The sequence below is a fragment of the Polistes dominula genome, unplaced genomic scaffold (assembly GCF_049000335.1).
Source record: "Polistes dominula isolate Pdom_NZ unplaced genomic scaffold, Pdom_raw_medaka contig_20, whole genome shotgun sequence".
Lineage (NCBI taxonomy): Eukaryota > Metazoa > Arthropoda > Insecta > Hymenoptera > Vespidae > Polistes > Polistes dominula.
The window spans coordinates 2,154,654-2,178,649 of NW_028301147.1; the positions used below are offsets into that span (position 1 = coordinate 2,154,654).

The following is a 23,996-nucleotide window of genomic DNA, read 5'->3' on the forward strand; positions in this document are numbered from 1 at the left end:
TCTTCGTTTTTTACGGTCGCATGCTTGATTCAATTCACGATTTTTATACTTTTCCATCTTAGAAAAGGATTTTCAAATATATATATATATATATATATATTAATTAATTATAATAAAATGTTAAATATTATATTCTTTTTCTACAATGGCAAACTCTCTTGTTAACATAAAATACAATCAGGAATCTTATTACAATTACGAAAACATATTATATTACTATCTCAATAATTGAATAACGTATCCCGTATATATCTATATCAAACAGAACCATGTTCCTAAATATGGGGACAATGGCGGTAGATGAATGGTTAACGCGTTTAGATTCGACGGGGCGGACACAAAATCGCCATCATCGTCGTCATCGTCGCGGGACTCTGAAGGAAGACCTTAGGGCTGGCTAATAGAGGGTTAGTGGGGGAGGACGACTGACTAGTCGCTAACATAAGTACACAGATGCACGTGCACGAAGGGCGCCTACCGAAGGTACTTACAACCCTGCGTACGCGTGATTAGCGATATTTTATTTCGCATGGGAAACCAGACAGATGAGAGAGAACTAGTTGAGTGGGAGCTCAGCTCTCTTTCATTAGGGAGCACCCATATACAACACGCACCTCCCCCTCATCCCCCTTTCGCTGCCGTATCCTACTCCTACCGTTACCCCTCACCTTCGCCCTTCCTCCACCAAAGCAACCATCGCCACCACCATCGTACTTGTCTAGTCTATCGTATTCTCTCTCTCTCTCTCTCTCTCTCTTTCTCTTTCTTTCTCTCTTTCACTCACTCTTGCAACTCTCTGTAGTGCTGTCATGATGGCATTACATCCAATATCCTCTGGCTTGCCCGAGTGATTCAAAATGGACAGATCTCGAAGGATAATGGAACTCGGATCGTCGTCCGGGATTTATCGATTCCGTGCGTACGAGAGCCGCCGATCCTGTTTGCCGATATTGATTCATACATTGCAAAAGAGAGAGAGAGAGAGAAAGAGAGAGACAGAATGTAGAGGGAACCCTTTGAGACAACGAAATGCGAAGTCGTTTTAGTTCGTGATTGGCTCAGGTCGGATGGATTGCAACATGGAAAATAAAAATAAAAAAGTATGCTATTTTTCTGATAATTTTTTCAACATTGTCACGATTACCACAATGGGAATTGTGTACAGGGGGGTTTGATGGAATCTCCTTGCAACATTGAGATGAGTGGTACATTGAAAATCTCCTTTTATTATTATTATTATTATTATTATTATTATTATTATTATTATATTTATATTCTTTTTTTTCTACTCGTTTTTTCTTTTTTTTATTCTTCATCTTCTTACGAATTCACCTTTCACCGCGCGAGGCAAGCGGCGGGGCATCATCGTGGAATAAAGCAAGGCTCTTTTGGAACGGAAAAAATGTGTCGAGTAGCAACGGTAGCATTGCGGCTTTCACGTATGCCTCGAATATAGACACACATACCTACATACATTTGCACATGGGTACGCGTTGTACATAGATAGAGGAAGGAAGCTTCTGTTACGAGAGAGAGAGAGAGAGAGAGAGAGAGAATGCACCATGAGTTCGAGGCAGAGACTTTAATATCAAGAATCAAGGTCCGCCATTTCTTTTCCACCGGGCGTGGAATTCTCTCGTACCTCGTGCAAGTATATATGCGTTTATATATACGTGAAATGTACATACACACTTAGAGAGAACTAGAGAGTGAGAGAGAGCACTTATATGGAAAGAACGACAGAAAGAAAGAAATAAAGAATGAAAGAAAAATGAAAGAAAGGGCAACGGAGGTTGGCAAACCCGTCCTTGTTAGCAGCTGCGTAGCATCCCCCGCCCGTTATACAATACCCTCTCACTCCCTCGAAAAACGATGGGTGGATTAATGACGTCACGGAAAACAGGGACCGCACCTGGCTTCCATAGGGAATCCACCAATCCCCGTGACCCACGATGCGACTAGTCAGCGCCATTAGAATCAACAATAACAACAACAGCAAAAAAAAAAACACTCTTATGGTGATGACACAAACTGAGGATAATGACTGTTATCTTTATTCCTTTTATATTTCTCATTCTTCATGAACAATGGGGTTTATTTTCAATCCGATTCGGCATTTAATTCTCGATACGTAACATTTTATCTTTTTTTTTACGATTTTTACCTGTATATTTATATCGTTTTTTTAGAATATCACGAAAAGGGACAAAGAGAAGAAGGATTGCTTGGACATCGCACCATTTTTATGTTTGTTTGTCTTTCAAAGAAAAAGAAAATATAAACCGACAAACGTGTTTGATCTTAACACGAGTCAACTATTTATTATCTTATTGGTTTCGCGTATCCATCTTTAAATTCTCACCCTTATATCTCAGGTTGATCTTACGGCCAGCCCAATTCTATAGAACACAACACGTTTATGAATTTATAGTGGGCTTTGTAACGTTCTTGGACCGGTAATCCAATGGACAGGTACCTACCATTTATTGGGCCCTTTTGTTATTATCCAGTTCGTAGAAGGTTCAAGGGGGGAAGATGGGGCTAGGGGTGGCAGGGGTGTAAAGGATGTAAGGAACGTTTTCTATCTATATTGCATCGCAGTGTTGGTAACAGTGGCGACGACAAAGAACTTCAGTGAATGGCGGCCTCACGCAGAGCCCTTTTTCATCGTAATTAAGACGCAAGTCTATACAAGCGGTCTTTCATAGTGGAGAGAGAAAATCTTTACGAACTTTTCAGTCCGAAAAGATGGATGCAGGAAAAGGGAAAAGGGTTGTACGTACCCTCGCTGATGATGCATAAATTAGGTACGCTAATAGGCCGAGCTAGTCCGGGAAATATAGTCTGAGAAAAAGAACGGCTGGTGGGAGGAAAATATTAATGCTCCAGGAAGCTTTCGAGTCTCGCGATTCGGATCTTCCTCCTTCTCCTCCTTCTTCTCCACCTCCACCTCCTCTTACTTCACTTCCTTACTCTCTTTATTTCTCTTCTTCTTTTTCTTTTTCGTTTTCTCTTTACTAGCTATTGGAATCATCTCTCTTTTACTCTCTGGCAATTAAATTCCTCGTCAATCCTTTCGTTTTTCTTTTTCTATCAAGGAACCAATGCTCATAAAGGTAAGGGTGAAAAAAGGGATAAGAAAACGATGTTATCGATTCCCCCGTCTCTTCGTTATTTGTGTTTGTGTATTGAATTTAAAAATAATTATTAATTTAAATTACATAAAATTCAAAAAATCGTAAAACAAATTATGAATTGTTTAAGTTCGCGAATCAATCTTTAAGATATATATATATATATATATACATGTGAATGTTATGGGAGTATATAAGTATCGTTGTATGGAAAAACCAAATGCTTTCATTATCGCCAAGAGAAGAAGGTAGAAAATCACCATAGGACGATATATCGAACGTAATCACGGACCATAGGGAAGATTCAACTCTGGTAGCCATCGTCCTACGAGGTCACGTACGCTAGTACGATGAGCGAGAAGAAGGACTACGCGAAGAAGGAGAGTACTTTCGAACAGTAATTCCAATCCTACCTTTCTCTCTCTCTTTCTCTCATAACTTCCACAACTTCTCCCCGTACCCTCCTAATCCTGAACCATCATGGTGTTCAAAGGGAAGGAAGGAAGCTGATCGTCGACCAAACAGCACTTCCCAAGCGTTTCGACGATCGTCCCTTTTATTCCCAGTCTCTCCCCTTTCCACTTCTCATCTTCTCTTCGTACCGATTCGTACCGATGAGATAAAACGAACGCTGCTGATCGTCGAGCACGCTAAGATTTTTATCCATTAAAATTGATACACACTTTGAAAATCGCTTAGATTTCTAATAAGAATATAACATCGCGTGTGTGCACGCGCATACACACGTACTATAGATATAAATTTAATTATTTAATTATTTATTATTAAATTGAACGTGCTTGAACAAAAATCTATTCGTAGAATACAAATGGGATACGATTGAAAGAAATATGAACGAATGTATTTTTTTATTATTAATTATTGAATTATTGAAATAGAAATTTATTTTCTTTTTAAAACATAAACAAGAACACTATTAATAAATCTAAATACAATTTAATAAATGCATCAAAAATATCAAAATACATATATTAAATTCGTGCTTTCACTTGCATAAAGAATTAACAATAATAGTTATAAATAATAATTTTTTAATATAATATTATTTAAAATAATAATTTTTTTGTTTTGATATTGACACATATTTGGAAAAATTTAGAAAATAAAATAGAACTTTTATTTATCATATATAGTATACGAATAGTTCTGTGTTGTACTATTATATATATATATATATATGCTCGTCTTTATATCTGCGTTTCTCTGCACCGTAATTACCGGGGTCGGCCTTCACCGCGGCAATTTGTCAAGGTTGTAATAATCTCGGCGGAGCTATGGCATTGTATACATATCGGCAGATGCCTCCCACCGTCCAGGGAGATAACATCAGCGAAAGAGTTGCCCATCAGAGTAAAAAGATAAAGAAAGAGAAAGAGATAGAATGAAAAACAGGTAGAAAAATAAAGAAAGATAGATAAAGAAAGAGAGAGCTACTCTTGACGGTACAATCCGTTGAAAACCATCCATTTTGAGTACACGGTACCACTATCATCGACTCGGTTTTGACGCCCGTTTCAAATTAAAGGCAATCGCCACTCTGAGTCTCGTTGAAAGAGGCCGGAGTATACAAATACTCAACCGTACCTACGTACGAGCTTTTTTTTCGACTCTTCTACAACCCTCCCCCTTCTTTCTCATCCTCGGCATCGAGAAGAGGAGGGGGGAGGAGGAGGAGGAGGAAGAGATCGGACTCCACGGGACGGCCTCGATACCACCTTCCTTTCTATCGATGATACTTGTGCTGTGATTTATCTGACGATAATCGTGCCTACATTTCTCTGTGTCTCTCCTTTTTACTCTTCATCTCTAAAAGCAAAGTCAAAAGTAATCAGCAGCAACTTTGGTTACCCGCTAGAGAACATTGTTTCATGATAGCAACGATTATCGGTTTGGTTTCAATGGTAATACAATTTCGTTAGAAAATATTTTTTATTTATAATAACATCTATAATAAAATAATATGATATTTTCAATAAATTATATATAATATTAACTAAAATATATCTATATAATAATTTGTATAAAATAATATTGAAATGTCACGTGTGAGTTTAAAACATAATACACTCACGAATATTTCCATCCCAATTTGTTTTATTTCTAAAAGAATAAAGTGCAATGCGTTATATAAACAATAAATTAATAATTATTTTTATTCTTTCTAAATTATAAACAGATGTTGTATATCCTCATAATCATTTGCAAAATAAAGCTGGAAAAGAAGACTCAGAAAAGAGAGATAGGAACAAACAAACAAAATGTTAAATATACAAAGTGACTATGCATATAACTCACCACTCACTATCACTCTTATAACTTTCGAGAACATTTCTTTCTTTTATTTCTTTTTTATTTCTCGTACAGGAAGACTCTCTTTTTATAAAAGAGTCTCTCTTTCTCTTTCTCTCTCTCTCTCTCTCTCTCTCTCTCTCTCTCGATGAATCTCGGTTAATGGTGCATGGCAGTTGCAGAGACTAGGACGTCAGGTCAGTACAACGTAGTGCGAGCATCCCACCTATCTTGATGAGATCTTGTTTTCCATTGGGCTCCCTGCAGAGAGCTGCGATTTGTTCCCCCTCCCCCTCCACCATTTCTATGGTCCAATTTCATCGTCGGAAAATCATCGATACCAATCATCCCTTTTTTCCCTTCTTGTTTTTTTTTTTTTTATTATTTCTTTACTCGTTTAGCCGATCAATTGGTTTAGGAAGAACCTTTTTGTCACGAATGCAAGCTGAACAAAATTTTGTCGATTTTTTTTTATTATTTTTCTTTTTTTTATTTCCAGGTTCCATCTAAAGTTCAACACGTTCAACAACCATCGTTTATTATTTAATTGTAAAATTTTCAAATCGTATTGGTGGTTATATAATTATCATCGTAATAACTTACAGGTTTTTTTTTTCACGGAAATGTAGTAAACAGGTTGTAAAACCTTTTTCATTTAAAACGTTGACTTTGACTGGAGGTATAAAAAAATAAAAAAAATAAAAGGGACACCTCCAAGCGCGTTCGGGGATAATTTTGTCAGTCACAAGAATAAAAAAGAAAGAAAAACGAAAAAATAAAAAGAAAACGAAAAGAAGGAAAACAAACATTGAACATAAAATGAAAAATTTTTATTGTTTCCTAATTGGGATGACAGAGACGTCAATGGCGGCTACTTTCAAAGAAGAGACCATAAACGTTGGTTAAGGGGTGTAAAGTATGGATTTTAGTGTCACGAGAGGGATTTTCTCATTCCCCCATAAGATACATTGTTTATGGAGTTTTTGTAATCGTTCTAGTAAAACGCATAAAAACTTATAAATGGAAAGTTGATTAGTTCATCTTACAGGTTGACTTTACCTGCCAATTTCGTTAAATTGATTTCGTTTAATTATTAAAAAATCAAAAAAAAAAATTAAAAAAAAAAAAAGAAGAATCCCATAAAAATGGAAACGCAATAGTGTAAACAATTTTGTAGAAAAAAAAATATAAATACAATTAAACATAATCCATAAACATAAATTATGATTTATTCCAATTGTAATTAACAAAGTATAGTGATATTATCTCATGGTGTGTAATCTATTCCCATAAGATATATTTTCTCGATTTGAACGTTTCGACGTTGATCGAAACAGTTCGCATCGCGAATCTACGTTCACGAGGACTTTGCGTCTGGTTGAACATGTTTTTCGTGGGGCTCGCATAAATGATAATCTTATATCCCATCCCCCCTCTTAACCCCAGCCCTCTCCCTTGTTTAATATAGCTCGGTAAGCGGGCAGGAAACTTGCGTTCGCCTTCTTGTAATTAAAAATTTATGCACTAGTTTGCAGGCGTGTTATTCAAATGTGACACCACACTTCGGTGCTTGTGCTGGACCGCATATCACGCCGTAATAATATGCGATATTTATGCCCGTTAACCTGTCGGCCATTAATTATCGCTCTAATGGGGAGTAGACGACACGACAACGCATTATATGTTAAAAAAGATCATCCACCATACGGCATCGTCGAATCTTTCTATCTGTTTTATTCTCTTTTTAAGTTGATATGTATTTAAACCGATACAAATATATTATTTTAGACGAGCAAATATTAGTCGATGGGGATAAAAACAAAGAGAAGGAAAAAACAAAATAAAATTAAAAAAAAAAAAAAAAGAGAAAGAACTATCTTGCTCATTTAACGAGCTCGTAAAATTTCTTCCTCTCAAACACCGCCACGATATATTTAAAATGCACGAACGGACTTTTAGAACCGATGCTGTTAATCTAATCGACCTACCCAAGTCTACTTGATTATGCGACACTGCCGAGACGCGACTAAACAACAGTCGTGTTTAAAAAGATATGAATTTTGTACGGTTGAGAAAGGATTGTAGGGGATGAGGAAAAGGGTTGGGGTGCTCGTTTACAACTAGGACGATAATATCATCAAAATTGATATGAAACACGGAGCTACTACCCTTTATTGTTCTACACGATTTTTCTCTTATCTTTTGATGTTGAATTTTAACGATAGATCAAATCGACTGATTATTAACTTGTTGGTTAATTTTCTAATTTGTCATGATTTCCGTGAGAAGTTAAGAGAAATATGCTAAGCTCGTAAAAATATACGAATATCAATGAGAGGGGGTTTTACACCTTTTCAAGACGACTTTTAATAAAGTTCCAGATAACTTACAGATAACAAGCTCGTACTATAAAAAGGGATTTCAGTATGTGTATAATCAAGTCACGGATAATACTCGCATGATTTTAAACGAATAGATCGGGGGTGGTTGTTTTCATGGTGTAAAGAAAAAACACTACCCTCTATCATTGGTGCTAAGCTAACCTTTCGATCTCGATAACGATACCTGACACACGCATTTGTAACGATTAAGCGTGGGATACCATACCTTGTAATCTTTTAACACGTTCTACCTACACCACCTATCATTTTTTTTTTTTTCAATCCTTCTAATTATCTTCAATCATAAATAATAATATTAGAACGTTATATTTTTATTTTTTCTTATTTTTTCACTATCGTTCCAATTGTTCGAATTTCTTTCTTTTTTTTTTTCTTTTTTTGTTAATCTTAATAGAAAATTTTTGATATAAAAATATCAGAAAGGTTAGGAATGAAGTAGTAACAGAAAAAAAAGAGTGTTTTCTTTGCTTTGCTTTGCTTGCTTGATCGGGTTCTACGTTTTGCAGTAAAATCAACCTTTCTATCTCGAAGCGATAGATAATAGTCTCTATCGGGCTAGCCGTAGAACGATGGAAATTCGAATTTTTCCTCGAGGCTGCTTGATACGCGATAGATAGATAGATACTTGACGTATTTCGAGATCCGGTCGACCTTTCGATGTTCCCACGGTATTCACTCTTTCTCTTTCTCTCACTTTCTTTATTTTTTTTTTTTTTTTTTTTTTTTTTAAATAAAATATTATAGAAAGGGGTTTCTCGATATAAATATAAAGTTTTAAACGTAATGGATTTTAGTTGGATTTTTAGTTGGATTAATGGTTATTGAAAAATAATACTTTGGAGAAAATGATTTTCAACGGGTGGAAAAAAAAAGAAGAAGAAGAAAAAAAAGAAAGAACGATTTGAAACCTTATGTTAGATTATCCAAGCTTTGTCCAAGGAAAGCGTGAACGATCAGTTTTAAACGATTCTACTCGTCTAACGATGGGTGAGAAAGAATCATAAGAAAAATAAAGAGAAAGAGAGAGTACACAGAAGAAGATCCGTATCTTCTTGCCTGCGTGCTCGTGGTTGCCAAGAGATGGAACGTCGACAGCTTGACAAATTACTCCCTGATTCGCGTTTTCGCTAAAATCAATCACCCCGCCGTTACCGTGTCACCTTTGCACTCGGTGCAGTACCGGTAATTGCCGGATTCCCGAGCAACCGCACGCTCTTTCTGCATTAGCGCGCTCGTATCTTTTGACCCTGATTGAAAAGTCGATGAAAAAGGGGGAAACCCACTCGAAGACGTTTCACTATGGTTCCTCCTGAAAATCTTTCTTGGCAACAAGTCCACATCCATTATCTTCATTGTATCGTAGAAAGTCTTCAATGGATAAATCGTTTATATCCTAGCTTCATAATATAAATTATTTATATTATTTTCTCACTTATCTATTTTTTATTCCTTTTTTTTTTTTATTTTCACAAAAGAAAACGTTAATAATGCATTTGAAAATTATAGTATAATATTATTAACATTTCTATAGATGTTCTATATAGGAAATAAATTTTAATAAATATTAATTACAATTTTGATTCATAATAATTTATATAACTTACATTGCTTAAAATTAATAGTAGTCTATAAAATAGTGATTAGCATAAAGTATTAGTTAGCGATTTTTGTCTGAAATATAAACGATTTATTTATTATAAAAAATATATATATATATATATATATATATATGTATAAGGGTAGGATTAATTATATCGTCAGGTGAGGATTCATTCGTGCGTGTTAAATTTACGAATGGAAAGATCCAAAGTAAGGGTTATACTCTCAATCTTATTTTACTTTTGTGACTTTATTTTTTTTTTTTTTTAATTTTTTTTTTCACTTCTTCTTATTTTCCCATCTTGCTGACACATCACTCGCGTTTGAGCACGAAGTAGTAAAGAAGAGAAGAGGGACGGAGAGGAGTGAGAGTGTACACACACGGCAGCAACCCATGGTATGATGGTGCGGTGGTCGCTTACGATATAACATCTCCGATGACGATGGTAGGAAGGCGAAAAGTAACAGGAGGCTTCGAGAAGAGAAATCAGAATCGAGAGTCTAATAAAAAGATATAGAAATGATAATGCAGTCTCCAGAAGGTCCTTCGGAGGCACAATGGGGTGTATCATGGCTGGATGACAGGGCCGTTTCTTTGAATGGCTACCCACAGGAACCGCATTGTACCTTAAAGTCTCTATATCTATCTCCATCTCGCTCATCGTCCAAGAACTGGCGCGCGAGTCGCACGTCATCCTTCGAACGTCGTTCAGATCGTGTCGAATAGAAAGAGAGAATGAAAGAGAGAGAGAGAGAGATCCACAAATCAACTCCTTCCACATTGCCGAGAAAGGATTTTCTTTTTAACACTTTGCAACTCAATGAACGTAAACACCATTACAGTTTCTAGAAATAAAATCATTAGACGAACACACATCCTTTAAGTTCATCTGTTTATCAAATTTAAAATTCAGAAATTGAATGTCTTACTAATCTTTTTGTTTCTAAATATAATACTATATATATATAAATTTACTTTCACCAAGATGATGATTCCCATACCTAGAAGTCGATCTACGTCAATCCGAGTATCAAGAAATCGATGATAGATTTCGGTGAAGGTAAGAGGCTACCGTGTCACAGCGATGACACGCATCACCGTTCATCGAATGGACGTAGGACGATGATGGGGTGGGGATGATGTTAGATTTAACCTTCCTTAAGATCTCCCTATGGTCTGTAACAATTCATGTAGGGTCCAGTGACAGGCAAACAAAAGGAAGACCGAAGATCTTTCGCTGCCAACTATAGTTTTCCTAAATTCATAACAGCGGGGGAATAGAACCGATTGTCCTAAATTTTCTTGCTCACTTTAAGGGAAATTTTGTAAGAATATATCCGTTTATGATTATAAACGATGCATCTCTCTTTCTCTCTCTCTCTCTCTCTCTCTCTCATTTTTCTCATCTTTTATTCTTTTTTTCATATTGTGAAATATAAGATAGTTCAATAATTCTATTGTAAGTTTTCTTTCTGTTAAATGATACGCATGAAAAAATCTCAAAAAGAAAATATCTCGAAATAATACGCGATTTATTATTTTCGTTAATCTCATTATTTTGTCTAAACTGTCTTATGTTAGTAAAATACTTTTGAAATATATTTTAACCAAGTTGAATTCAAGTTCATCGCTTTCCAATCGTTCGAATCACCGTGATCGAAATGTCACCTCGTATCTCGACATCTTTGTTCAAAAAGGGAGAGAAAAAAATATCTGACCAAGGGTCATATAAAACATAACAAAAAAAAAAAAAAAAAAAAATAACAGATGGTCAAACACGTGGCAACGATTTTGTATCGAATTTTTATCTAACGTCAGTTGCCAAAGGAAACTTGTTAGTAAAGTAAAAATGAACGTAGGAGTAAATAACTAGTATATGTTATATAGTAATCGTATAGAAGCAAAAAGAAAAAAAGAAAAAAAAAAAAAGAAAAGCACGTTCTAAAACAGCATTTTTCCCATGGTGGTCTCGATACTCCGGTAAATTGAAAGATAAGACAGCTACAGCTGGATGGCACGCGATCCAACCGGCCGTTGTTCGATAAATTTCTATGGCCCGAATAATAACTTTATCTCGGTTCGTGGATACTCTCACCGGGGTATTCTCTCGAATGGACCGATCAATTCGCCTAACGTCTTTTTAATCCAATTAATTAACGCCAGACCGGACAAAACGGGGATGGCTCCCGCGGCTAATGCGAAATACTTGTAGTTGACCGGCAGTGACGTCACCAGTACGTCATTCACCGTTTCTCCAGTCTCGTAACCCTCCTCCTCCTCCCTTCGTTCAACCCCCATCACCCCCCTCCCTCCTAGCCATGGCTTTAACTTCCGGTGATATAATAGATATTAATCGCGCCTATCGCTTGCCCTTGCTTCGATTCAACGCCAACCGTGTTACGATATTCTCGATAAATCGAATATTTTACGATACCTATCGATATAATATAAAAATAATATTTTGATAAGAAAGATCATTTTTTTTTTATTATTATTCTTTTAATAAATAAATATCATGTTTATATCTGACGACGACAGAAAACATTTGCATTTACATTAATATGATAATCTTGTTTGATCATTAATAAAGTAACTGTAGATTTCTATGAATTAAAATAAAAGAAAGAAAGAAAAAAAAACCTTTATAAGTTTATTCATGTTGGAATGATGAAACAGTAGTATACGACTAGAACAAAAAAAAAGAGTATAAAACTAACCTAACTTTAGTAAAAACAAAATCAAATCCGTCTTCGCGATTAGTTTAGCCTATGTAAACGACCATTCACTGCGAGTCGAAGAATTGAGCCGAAAAAGAAAGGTAGGTTGGGTATATATGGAAAGTATATCTGAGAACAGGATCGACTTCAGTCAACTCGATTTATATTTTTGTACAGTCGAAGAGATTGGCTTCTGTTTTTTTTCTCCTTCTACGGTACACCGAAACACAAATGAATTCGTTTAGCATTTCTCTACTAATCCACGTATTACCTTGGTCAGTTTCGGCGTGTCACGGATCATCTGATCCACGTTCGAAGTGGACAACAACGTCAAAGATAGAAAAAGAAAGATAAAAATAAAGGGAAAAAAAGTCAGAGACGCGTAAAAATTAAAATACCAAGATCGTTGTGCGTGTTTTCCAAGCAGTTTGAGAGGTTGACAGTCGAACGGACACGAAAGTTAGGCCTATTATTATCATAATTCATCCCCCGTAGTGAAAATGTCAAGCGGTCGTTTTGCTTGGTTGATTCGACGAGTGGAAAGGGGTGGGCGTTTCACGAGAAGAAGAAAAGAAGGTGGCGGTTAGATCAAAGGTGAGAAAGTCCAAAGATATTCCTTCATCCGGCGCGAACGTCATGCGACAAGACTCAACGTTTTGTCCTACCCATCGGGGTCGATCTGCCGTTTTATCCAATCTCATATCTCCTATACCTGTTCTATATATATATATACCTTTTGGAATTGCTTAACTTGTTTCGAGGCCATAACGCGTAAATAAAAATCCGTCATCCGTATCGAATATTAATCGTTGTTTGCTTCGAAATACACTCGTTAATATTTTTTTCTTGTTTTTTTTTTCTTTTTTCTTACAAATCAAATCAAATCAAAAAATTACCGTGAATATCACCTGTTAAAAAACGTTTCTCATATAATATCTACGTGCTTATTATAATACAACCGGATTAAGTGGTGCTTGATCATGAAAAAGAAGAATGATAGTAAAAGAAAAAGAAGAGCATCTGTGTGTATGTATATGTGTGTGTGTGTGTATGTGTGCTGGTCATTTCCCTAATGAAAAGGGTGCGTGGTGGTGTTTCGTAGGATTAAAGAGGGTAAAGAATAAAAAAGAAAGAAAAAAAGATAGAAAAGGTGAAACGAGTCGGGACGAGAGAGGGAGAAAGAGAGAAAGATAGAAGCTATTGATGACGTTCATACAACGACGAAATCGATAAATTCCAACGGGGGCTGGATACTACTATATGGCTGAAACATCAATCGTTGACTCATCCCATTTGTATCACAAAAGTAACTCGAATTGGGTCGTGAGGGGTCGGCGGGACGGCGAAGATCAGTTAGACCCCTGATCTCATCTGTCGAACAATTATTTTGCGGGCCTCTCTCTCTCTCTCTCTTTTTTTTTAGTAGTTCATTCTCCGAGACAGAATACATATCCCGCAGTGCGACGTCCACCGACGCGGCAAGACAAATGGCCTCGTGACAGCGGCTACATTACATTTCAAAACTGGCCTAATCGTCGGCTTTCCGGCTGAAAAAAAAAGGATGGAAGGAGAAAGGGAACCGAGGATGAGAGACGCGCGTTTAATGCGCGCGAGCTCGCTTGATTCTTGCACACCACAAACAATAATAACAGCAGCAACCGACTCTCAACACCATAGATCGACGTGTTCCAAACTTATTGTCTTTTCCATGCCTGCAACTCACCTATTACAGAGATTCATCATCTCATCGGGTTTTTTTAATGATCCATGGTGGAACCGCAGGAACGGACTAGTCCTTCAAATGATTTGAACCTTACTAACACAAAGAAGAAAAAAAATAACTATAATAATTCACGTATTGTTAGATTTAACGTAAGTTTTGACGAATTTGATTAGACGTATGTTTACACATACAATGATAATTGGAGGATTGAGCTTAATAATGAGAAATAAAACAAAGATGAAACATCTTTTATCAAAAATCTATTTACAATTATTATTTCACACATTTATTTATTTTTTTTTTTTCCCTATTTTTCAAGACAATTCTCTGACAAGCGGATATCCGGTTAATCTGTCAATCTCGTAACGATAATTTTCCTCTCACGAGTAATAACCAATTACCATTACGTTATGTAAAATAGTAATGGATAATCGATAGATAAACTATAGTTAACCCGCGTTGTGGTTTAAACTTGTAAATTTTCCTCGTCAGAGTTAAAACCGGAAATCTGTTATCGTGTTGGCCCATCGAACGTAGCGGAAATAACGAAGGTGCGAAACGTATCGATTGTTGTTACGACCACAGGGTCCACAAGGGAACTGTTACCACCTCACGAATTCGATTCTCTCCACGGTGATCCTCTTTCCCTCGATAGAAATACATCAAAGGTGATTCGAAATACTGAGGTTTTTTCTTCTTTTAATTAAAAAGATTTATATACGATTGATGATTAAACTAAAAAAAAAGTTAACCACACTGGTTTACAATAAACAAATTGAAATTTGTTGTTCTTTCAAACATTCTTATATTTAACAATAATTTTCGATTAGTAACATTAGTTGTAGGTGTATAATCGTACCTAACCATCTAAAGCAAAGATCAAAGTTCATAGTGAAAAAGCGATTTTTCTAGGAAAATGGTCTAGACATCTGAAAGAATGAATAGTAACAAATGGCAATGAACGAAACGACAAAATCCTTCTTTCTGAAGCGTGACAGAATCCTATGGACTTTCTACGAAATTATTCTATCTATTGTAAATTTGAAATATATTCTTACAAGATTCAAATGTGAAAAGAAAGTAGAGAAAATTTCGTTATATTGTTAACGTAATTGAATAATGTAAAATGTCGCGAAAAGAAATGGGACTGTGTCAATTTAAAAAGGAACGGAAGGAATATCACCTAGAATCTATGGATTTGTGATCTTATCTTTTCTTTTTCTTTTTTTTTATCTTTGCATAAAGGATCAAAATTGTCCCCTTGATTGTCACATTGAATTACTCTTTGGACCTTTAGATGATCTTTTATTGGAATAGGAAAACTACCCAAAATGTCATATAGCAGAATAGTGATCATTATCAAAGGTAAAAGATAAATATTACTAGACTAAAGTATAAAAGTAGTTCAATAAATCTTTGAAAAAACAAGACAATTCGGAGGAAACGATGATATTCCCTAAATGTACAGAGGGAGATGATTCAACAAGAAAGAAGAAGAACAAGAGATATCATTGGTATAACCAAAGGCTAATATTCGAGAAACGATTTGCCTTCGAGAGACTGTAAAACGTGAAGAGCTATGCAAATTCTGTACGGTAACTCAACGAATCAAATTTAGGGAAGCCGTGATAGGTTTGAGATAGTACTTATTGTCTCAAGCCTGGCGCCCTCTCATCATATTCCTTTCTCCTCAGAGACGGGAATTTAACGTTTGTTAGACTTCCTTCCATTGTTGTACAGAAGTTGTCCTTTCAACGATCACAAACTGACATCTGTAGAAAAATTCACGGTCATTGTGAATACTTTAACAAAGGTAAAAGTACCTGCTAGGAATCTATTGACACCCTCAGCGCCACTTTAAAAACACGCGTTGAATAAACTAAAAAAAAAAAAAGAAAATAAAAGAGACAGAGACAGAGACAGAGAGAGAGAGAGAGAGAGAGAGACAGAGACAGAGAGATAGATAGAACCATGAGAAAAAAGAACAGGTCCCTCTAGCAAAGAAAGAAGCCGCTAATTATCAAAACTATCATTTGTTACCGAACGGGGGGCATCGTTCTCTCCGCATGGGGGCCTCTCTTTCGACTCGGTTAAGTCCAACGACTTTTCGCGATATTTCATCTTGCTTGAATTAAAAAGTCAAACAAAACAATACTTGTACGAGAACGTTTGGTGGTCGAATTTTAATTTGAAATCATCTGAATTATATCAAATGTATACTAAAATATACAACATCCAAAATTATATTCAATTTTCAAAGAAAAAGGTGAAACTTCTTTGCTCCTACCCAGGATCAATCTTTAATTCTGATGGTGACAGTCACGACCATGTGACTTTCGTAATTTACTCAACACTCTCTCACTCTCTCTCTTTCTCCTTCTCTTTTTATCGAGCGGGTTGATTTTTTACAAAAGACACGATCAGCAAAAAGCAGGTCGGTCTTTTCTACGAAGATCGTGTCAGGGTTGTCTCTGAACCGTCTTTTACGTAACATAACCGTCGTCAGTGTTCGAAGGAACGAAGCAATGTTGCGAAAGAAGAAGGCAGAAGACATAAAGTCTCACGCGAGGACGAAAAGGCAATTTGAGGCCGTCGAATGCGTAAGCGAAACTCGATACCCAATTACTCTTCCTAGCGAAGCACGTACTAAATGGATACTTAATTGCGCGAACATGGTTCTAGCTATATCTATATCTTTCTCTCTATATATATATATAAAGAAATACATAACTAAATATATATATATATGTATACTTGTACCTATTCTCGTTGCAATTCTCAGTTATGGAATCGCATTTAATCAAAAATCCATTTGTCACTCTTTTCTATTTCTATATCTGTAAGATAAATTTTTATCAAAAAGACACCATTTCCGTATCTCGAGATATAACATGGTCAGAAGATGATACGTAGACCAACAACATCTAAGGGAGTTCTCCGATCTTTCTGACCGTATTGCGAAAACCATCATCCTTGTAATTTGTCTAACAACATAATAAGCAACTTCTTCCTTACTTTGTGCGAAACGTGGTATAACTCTTGTTTCTCTAACCTCCGTTCGATGAGAACTTCCGGCATCAAATTAAAAGTGACATTATAAACGTTCATAAATCAGTATAAGGATGTAATAATATCATCTTTGATGTAGGTACCGAATACTCTACCATGGTGTTCTTAAAATCATTCCGCTAAAAGATAAATGATTTGAACTTTTAGAAGACCAAAAGAAGTAATAGTAGTAATAAATTGATATAATTAATGTTTCAGATCATTATTACGTAAAAATGATTTTTTAAACAGTTAATGTAGTGATCTTGATAGAAAATTCGATTAAAAAAAGGCTAGATGTTTTTTCTCCTTTAAAGGATAATAACGTGTAGGTGTATACAAACCTAATAGGAAGAAATGATTAAACACGACTATATAACATGGTATACCTACTTGCAATTTCTCTATGGAGTCGGCTAGCGACTTCTCAAAAGGTGGCTCGAAAGTTGCTTCGATTATCGCATGGATTAGAAGGAAGATCACTAACGTGGCATCGTGAGTAGACTACCACCGAGAGGCGGGTACCGTTTGTACAACACTGTAAACAGCCGCTACCCGAGGTTACAGGGCGCGAGTAAATGGTATGTAAACCGTGCCGACTTCACCCTTGGCCTCAACCCCTGAGCCACCTCCCTCCCTTCCTCCCTCGCACTCCACAAACTCCATTAAAACATTATCCACGTGCCGATGCGCTCGGAAAATCAGACGCGACTATCCTGCCTTCCTGGCGTATTGATATTACGTCTCACCAACCACCGTCCTACGTGCACACATATACACGTTAATACATCTATGTATATGTGTATATATGTACACGCGTATGTAGTATATTTGTACTCTCTCAAATTCTCCATTTCGTGACCATCGGCAGCACACCACCACTACCACCATCACTATCACCAACCTCAACCCCCCCTTTTCGTTATCTCCTCTCCTATCGACGAACCATCGAACTTTTTATTTACGGTCTCGCGATGAAAATATTCTAGTCGCGAAACTTCCCAAATATTCTACAGTATTGCCGTATATACAAGAATATACCCTCACTTTTTGTTCTGAGAATTTTCAATATTCGCGATGTCTCCGAATGAGAACTATTTGCATTACTCCTCCTCCCCCGCCCCCTCCCATGTAGCTTGTACGTATATGTATGTGTATCTGTAGTTGAAATATTTAAAGCTTTTTATTACACTGAGAAAAGATTTGTTCTTGTGTTTATTTATTTTCATGTATTTTTATTTAACAGCTTCATTCGTTGTGTTGAAAAAACATGTTGCACATAAAGAAAGAACTGTTTTACTGACACGAGTAAACGTAATCTCTAGAGTAAGCAATGTCTTTTCGAACGAAATATATCGAACAACAAAAAAAAGTCCGAACGGAACATGCACGTTTATACGGTTCACGTATGAACACGTATACACGTTCATGTACGCGTATTGGTCAGCTGAGGAGAGAAAAAAAAGTTATATTCGGAACGCGACGGAAATCTCGCAAAATCCGATGAATCGTACTGCGTGGAGATATATACACATACTCGCGGTCAAAACAACGTCGATTCGAACGCGAAGCGTAAAAATGCGCTTTCCCGGTTGTGTAAATTCAGCTACGCGCTGATAACTCAACACGAGTATTGAGTTACTCTCACCAACCACCTTCGTTGTTCGCATTCGCTGCGGATATTCGATGTCGCACCCCTGTATTCTCTTTCTGTTTTTCGATGTGTCTCTCGTTTAATAAAATTTGAGCAAAAAAATAATTATACGTGTATTGAAGTTATAATCAAACTACTGTTCTTGAAGTACATATGTGAAAGAACAATAGAAAAAAGATGAACTATGCTGAAGAATAATTTTTATTCTATTATTAACTTTCATCGTCTCGTTTTCTTAATTCAATTTAAAATGTATTACCAAAAAGTCAAATTGGTTACAATTTTTTCCCCCACAAATATTTCCTCATATTTATTGAACTTTTTAACCTGCATAAATATGTTCAAAAAAAAAAAAAAAAAGATACCAAATTTTCTATAGTTGGCACGTTTACAAAGTGAGACTATTAGTATGCGTAGTTAATTGCAAATAACTATGTGGTAGTTTATAATGTATAGTAAAGTATAGTAAATAATAATGCATAGTTAAATGCAAATATTTAAAAGAAATTACTTTTATATACACACATATGTTTTGTTTACAATTTTGTATTATTCATCTATAAATAATAATAGTATATATATATATATATATATATATATATTTCATTACGATTACATAACTGGTCGCCCTATATAAAAACGATGAACCAGATATGTACGTATATACCCTACATACGTGGTTACGTGGTTACACGTGAAAAGATCTATTGAAAAATCCTCCATGTAAAATGCACATGTGTTAATTCTGTTTTATTTATCACATCGACGACAACGAATGCGATTTTATCTGGCCATAGATTGACACGATATTTTGCCACTTTTTCACCCTTGTTTTTTTTTCCTATCTTTCTCTCTCTCTCTCTCTCTCTCTCTTTCTACATATACACATGCCCATATATACAAACACATATACTCAGTCTACGTCCTCTTTTTTTAATCCGCTCTCCACGTCATGTAATTCAACCGCACAGACCGCTCTCGAAAATCGCCGGCATATTTTCGTATCGCGGCTTGTTTTCCATGGTAGGAATTTTTAATCGCGAGTTAAAGCGAAACAGGCTTGGCGCTTCGGCAACGAAACGAAATATTCGAGATATTTCGTCCGATTGACTACCGAGCTCATTTACTTTGACGGAATAACGTTTTAGTTGGGGAGCGGGAGGGGGGCGGAGGTTGGTACCGTTGGTAGAGCTAACGAACGACCCATCGAATTTATATTAACTCCCTCACCCTCCTTCCTTCCTCTCTCTCTCTCTCTCTCTCTCTCTCTCTCTCTATCTCTCTCAATCTCACACAATCTCTCTCTTTAGTTCCATTAAAAAGCACGAATTGTAGCAAAAACGCATAACATTTTAACTAATCATTGATAGAACTGGTGATTATATTTATAATAGTCTACGTTAAAGTAATCGAAGTATTAAAAAAGATGATAAAATAAGAGTTGAAATATCACGTAGGAAAAAATAAAAGATCATTCAAAAGACACCATGGTAGTAGATGAACACAACTATAACCTTTCTTATTATATATATATATATAAGGTGGTAAGATCGTCATCGAGTTTTAATTAAATCGAAAATCTGAGTGTCATTAATGACAAGTGGCGCCCAATCTCGATGACTCCGTGATTTCTATCAAGCTCATGCTGCGAACCACGCTGCGAGGGTCGAGACCGCTCGCGGTGGGCCCTTTAACTGACTAGGTCCCTGGTTGCTTCTCCGTAGCACCTACAACGACAATCACAAATCCAACGGGGCACATCGTCGTGTAAGAAATATACCGCCCTATTAATGTTAAAGGTCCCCCTTTTGAGAACAAAAAGAATTCACGCGATAGATCCTCCCGCACGTACTTCCACAAACTAAAGATCATCACGAGAATGATTTTCTATCATCTTGAAAGCATGAAAATATAAATTTAACATTCGATTATCGAGATACAGGTAGACTGATCAATCGTTTTATTATTATTATTATTATTTGCACGACGACAGATTTTTTAATTTGTATTATCATAGAGATTTAATGAGATCTTTGATATTTTTGTATTTGTATTTTAAAAAAAATTATATTATTATGTCATAAAATTATTATATAAGTGTGATATTTGATTAAGTGATCTTGCAAATTGATTTTACTATTTTTCTATTATCTAGATGATGTATTGAAAAATGATTGTTTAGAAATACGAATAACTAAAATAATAAAATAAAATGTAACAAATGTGTGTCCGTCCAACTTATACATTCTGTCATTAGTTTATTTTTGAGATCTAACATAAATAAATTTCACGACAATGTTCACGCCTTTTCCGACAACGTTCAGGTTCGATGAGTTAACCGATAGGCAGAAAAACATTAACAAACACAATTTCGATTAACGTTTTCGTCGTACGATTTTGTACACGACCAATGACGATATGATCGAGAAAAAAAGAAAGAGAGAGAGAAAGAGACCGTGCCACCACACCGATGGAAGGCCCCATAAACTTTCGTGTCTCGAGATAGGAATCGTCAGGTGCGAAAAGCGTGACGGTTCTACGGGGAAAGCGTCCCGAAAGACCTACGCCTTAACTTACCTTGTCTTACCTTGTCTTACCTTCACGTCCGCATGAAACAACGATGTCCGCTTTTTCTTCTTCTTATATATATATATATGTGCTTTTTAACAAACGCCTTGCGCGAGAACTACATTTATCATTCGCATAAGATAATCAAATACGATCTGCTCGTGTGCACATTACGAACGTTCAAGGGATACTGTTACTTGTTCATTCGGTATACGGTCAAGAAATTTTCAAAATTACAAAATATATAGAACGAACTATGAATTATAAATCATATTGTATTATTTAAACACGTATAATCGTAAAAGAAAATTTATTAGAGCCGGTTTTTTTTTCTAAGTGATAATAAAAAATTAATATTCAATAATTTATCAACATTCGAATTTATTTGAAATAATTTTGTGAAAATTCTTCGTCATAGATGGAACAATCATTCTATTTGCAGTTAATCTCATTTTGAAAAAAAAAAATCACTAAATTTAAAATCTTACTTATACTTTGTTAAATATACGAGACAAATCGAGTTGAAAACGTGTAATAGAACATTAATTTATTCATGTTATTTATCACTCGATAACACTGATTAATCAAAGTCCAACTATATTTGATTGAATTCAATCAAATGCTAATAATTTCCATTGATTCGAAGTGACTTAATTAAATTCATTAATGATTAACGGGACTCTGCATAAACTTGTTTGTCCCATTTGCAATTCGTCAGTAGTTTCAAAACAAAATATAAGCCAATACAGATCGAAGAAATAAGAATCAGAAAACGAGTTTGACACACAAAGAACGAAGGAACTTACAAAATAGTCCAATGACAACTACGACGATGACGATGACGATGACGGTGGCGTGGCAGCAGGTTGATGGACGCCAAGATTCATGAGAAAATCTGAACGGTGGGGATGACTCGCGCGAGACGACGGCTAGAGTAGCACGGTACTCGTCACTCGACGATGCTTCGTAGTATCGTCGAAGAGAACGGGAGGTTAGATGAAGAGAGAGAAAGAGATAGACTAGATGAGGTCGAGTAAGATGAGGAAGGGGAACAGGAGAGTAGGTCTGAACTAGATAGGTGGGGGTAAGTAAGTACCTTTTGCTAGCACTGCGAACTTAGGTTGCTTCGACGATAAGCGAGGACAGAGAATGAAGTATAAGAAAGAGAGAGAAAGAAAGATAGAATGAATGAGCAAGGAAAAGAGAAAGAGTGAGAGAGAAAGAAAGAGATGAGTAGATAGACGCGGAACCGGTCGTGGGAACGATAAAGAGAAAAAGAGAAAGAGAATACATATATATAGATAATTATCAGAAAGATGGATAAGGACAGGAGACATGGGGAGGGATCAAAAAAGAGTGTTTTGGTAAGGGCCATTTGTTCATATTCACCCACACATATATTGGCAAAGAAAGAATGAAAAGAAAGAGAAGAGAGAATATTCTTATTTTTCTAATTTCTCTTTTCATTGGCGTGTGTTTCAGCGTTAGCACGACTGTCAACCCTCCAGAAGCAGCAGAAACAGCAGCAGCAACATCAGCAGCAGCAGCAGCAGCAGCAGCAGGAGTCTCAACAGCAACAGCAGCAGCAACAGCAGCAGCAGCAGACGAGGATCGCCAGTGGTAGTAGTGGTGGTAGTGGCAATGGTGGTAGTGGCGGTGGTTGCGGTGGAGGTGGTGGTGGTAATAACGGTAGTGGGGATGTCGTCTCCAGCCCCCGTGCCACTGGTAGGGAGGACAAAAGCGCTGTAGGGAGGGTAAAGCAGGCAGCTTCGACGACGCCAACGACGATGACGACGGTGACGACGACGCCGGCAGGCAGCACCGTTGGAGAAGGAGGCGGAGGTGGAGGAGGAGACGTCACCGGTGTCGCTGGAAGTGGAGGTGGTTGTAGTGGTGGTAGTGGTGGCGGTGGTGGTGGAGGTGCGGGTTGTGGTAGGAGTAGTAGCACTGGTGGGGAACGTAACGGCGCTGGCGGTGCCACTGCCAACGGCAGTGGTGGTGGTAGTTCTGGTGGTGGTGGCGAACTCGCGGAGAAGGAGGAGAGGACACCAGCTTCAGAGACTGTCGAGCCGACGGCCGCGTTTGACGTCGCATCCCTCGTACTCTACGGCTCGCGCGCACTACCGATACGCCTTAAGATCTTGCTCGATCAGTTGTTCAACCAGTTGCCCCACGCGCAAGTGACACGTCTCCTAGCCGCCTTTGGCTGGACCTACGAGGATTATACACGAGGATACATACTGCAGGTGAGTTCCCCTCTCTCACTCTCTCATTCTCTCTATCTATCTCACTCTCTCTCTCTCTCTCTGTGTTTCTCTGTTTTTCTCACTCATTCTATCTTTCTTCCTCTATTTCCTCTATTATCCTCTACATATATCTTCTATACCTGTCCTTATACCTTATCCTCTTAAGAAGGTATCGCTACTTCCTTTTGTCTTATCGTCAAAAAACGTCTTGGACAACAGCAAGATTTTTGTACGAATTCAACACGTGCGACAAGTTTGACATTTGATCCGTCGGTGAGCAACCTCGTGGATTCATTTAAAGAGGATAAAATGAAATAGCAGAAGTAACTATAGGAGAAACCAGAAGAGGATAATAAACTTTGACAAGTTCTATCAGCACTACTGTCGAATTTGATTTACTGCCAGCTTATTTTCTGTCAATCGTGTGTCACATCAGAGAGAGAAAGAGAGAAACTAATGTGTCTCGAACATATATGTACGGAATATTATACATCTCGGGAGAATTGGATCTATCAGTGATACGATATAGTGTAGAAAGAAATGATCATTCTCATGAGAATAAGCAGAGAAATCAGTGTCAACGTCGATATGAAA

At 36.8% G+C, this 23,996-nt stretch overlaps 1 protein-coding gene across 1 annotated transcript in view; it reads left to right on the forward strand.

Moving 5' to 3' along the window:
* LOC107066116 (uncharacterized) overlaps positions 1-23,996 on the forward strand; it is a 221,016-nt gene that overhangs the window by 186,847 nt on the left and 10,173 nt on the right. The window contains exon 4 of the mRNA XM_089177110.1: positions 22,639-23,402. Within this exon, the coding sequence (XP_089033236.1) occupies positions 22,639-23,402 (764 nt within the window). The remainder of the gene's footprint in view (positions 1-22,638; positions 23,403-23,996) is intronic.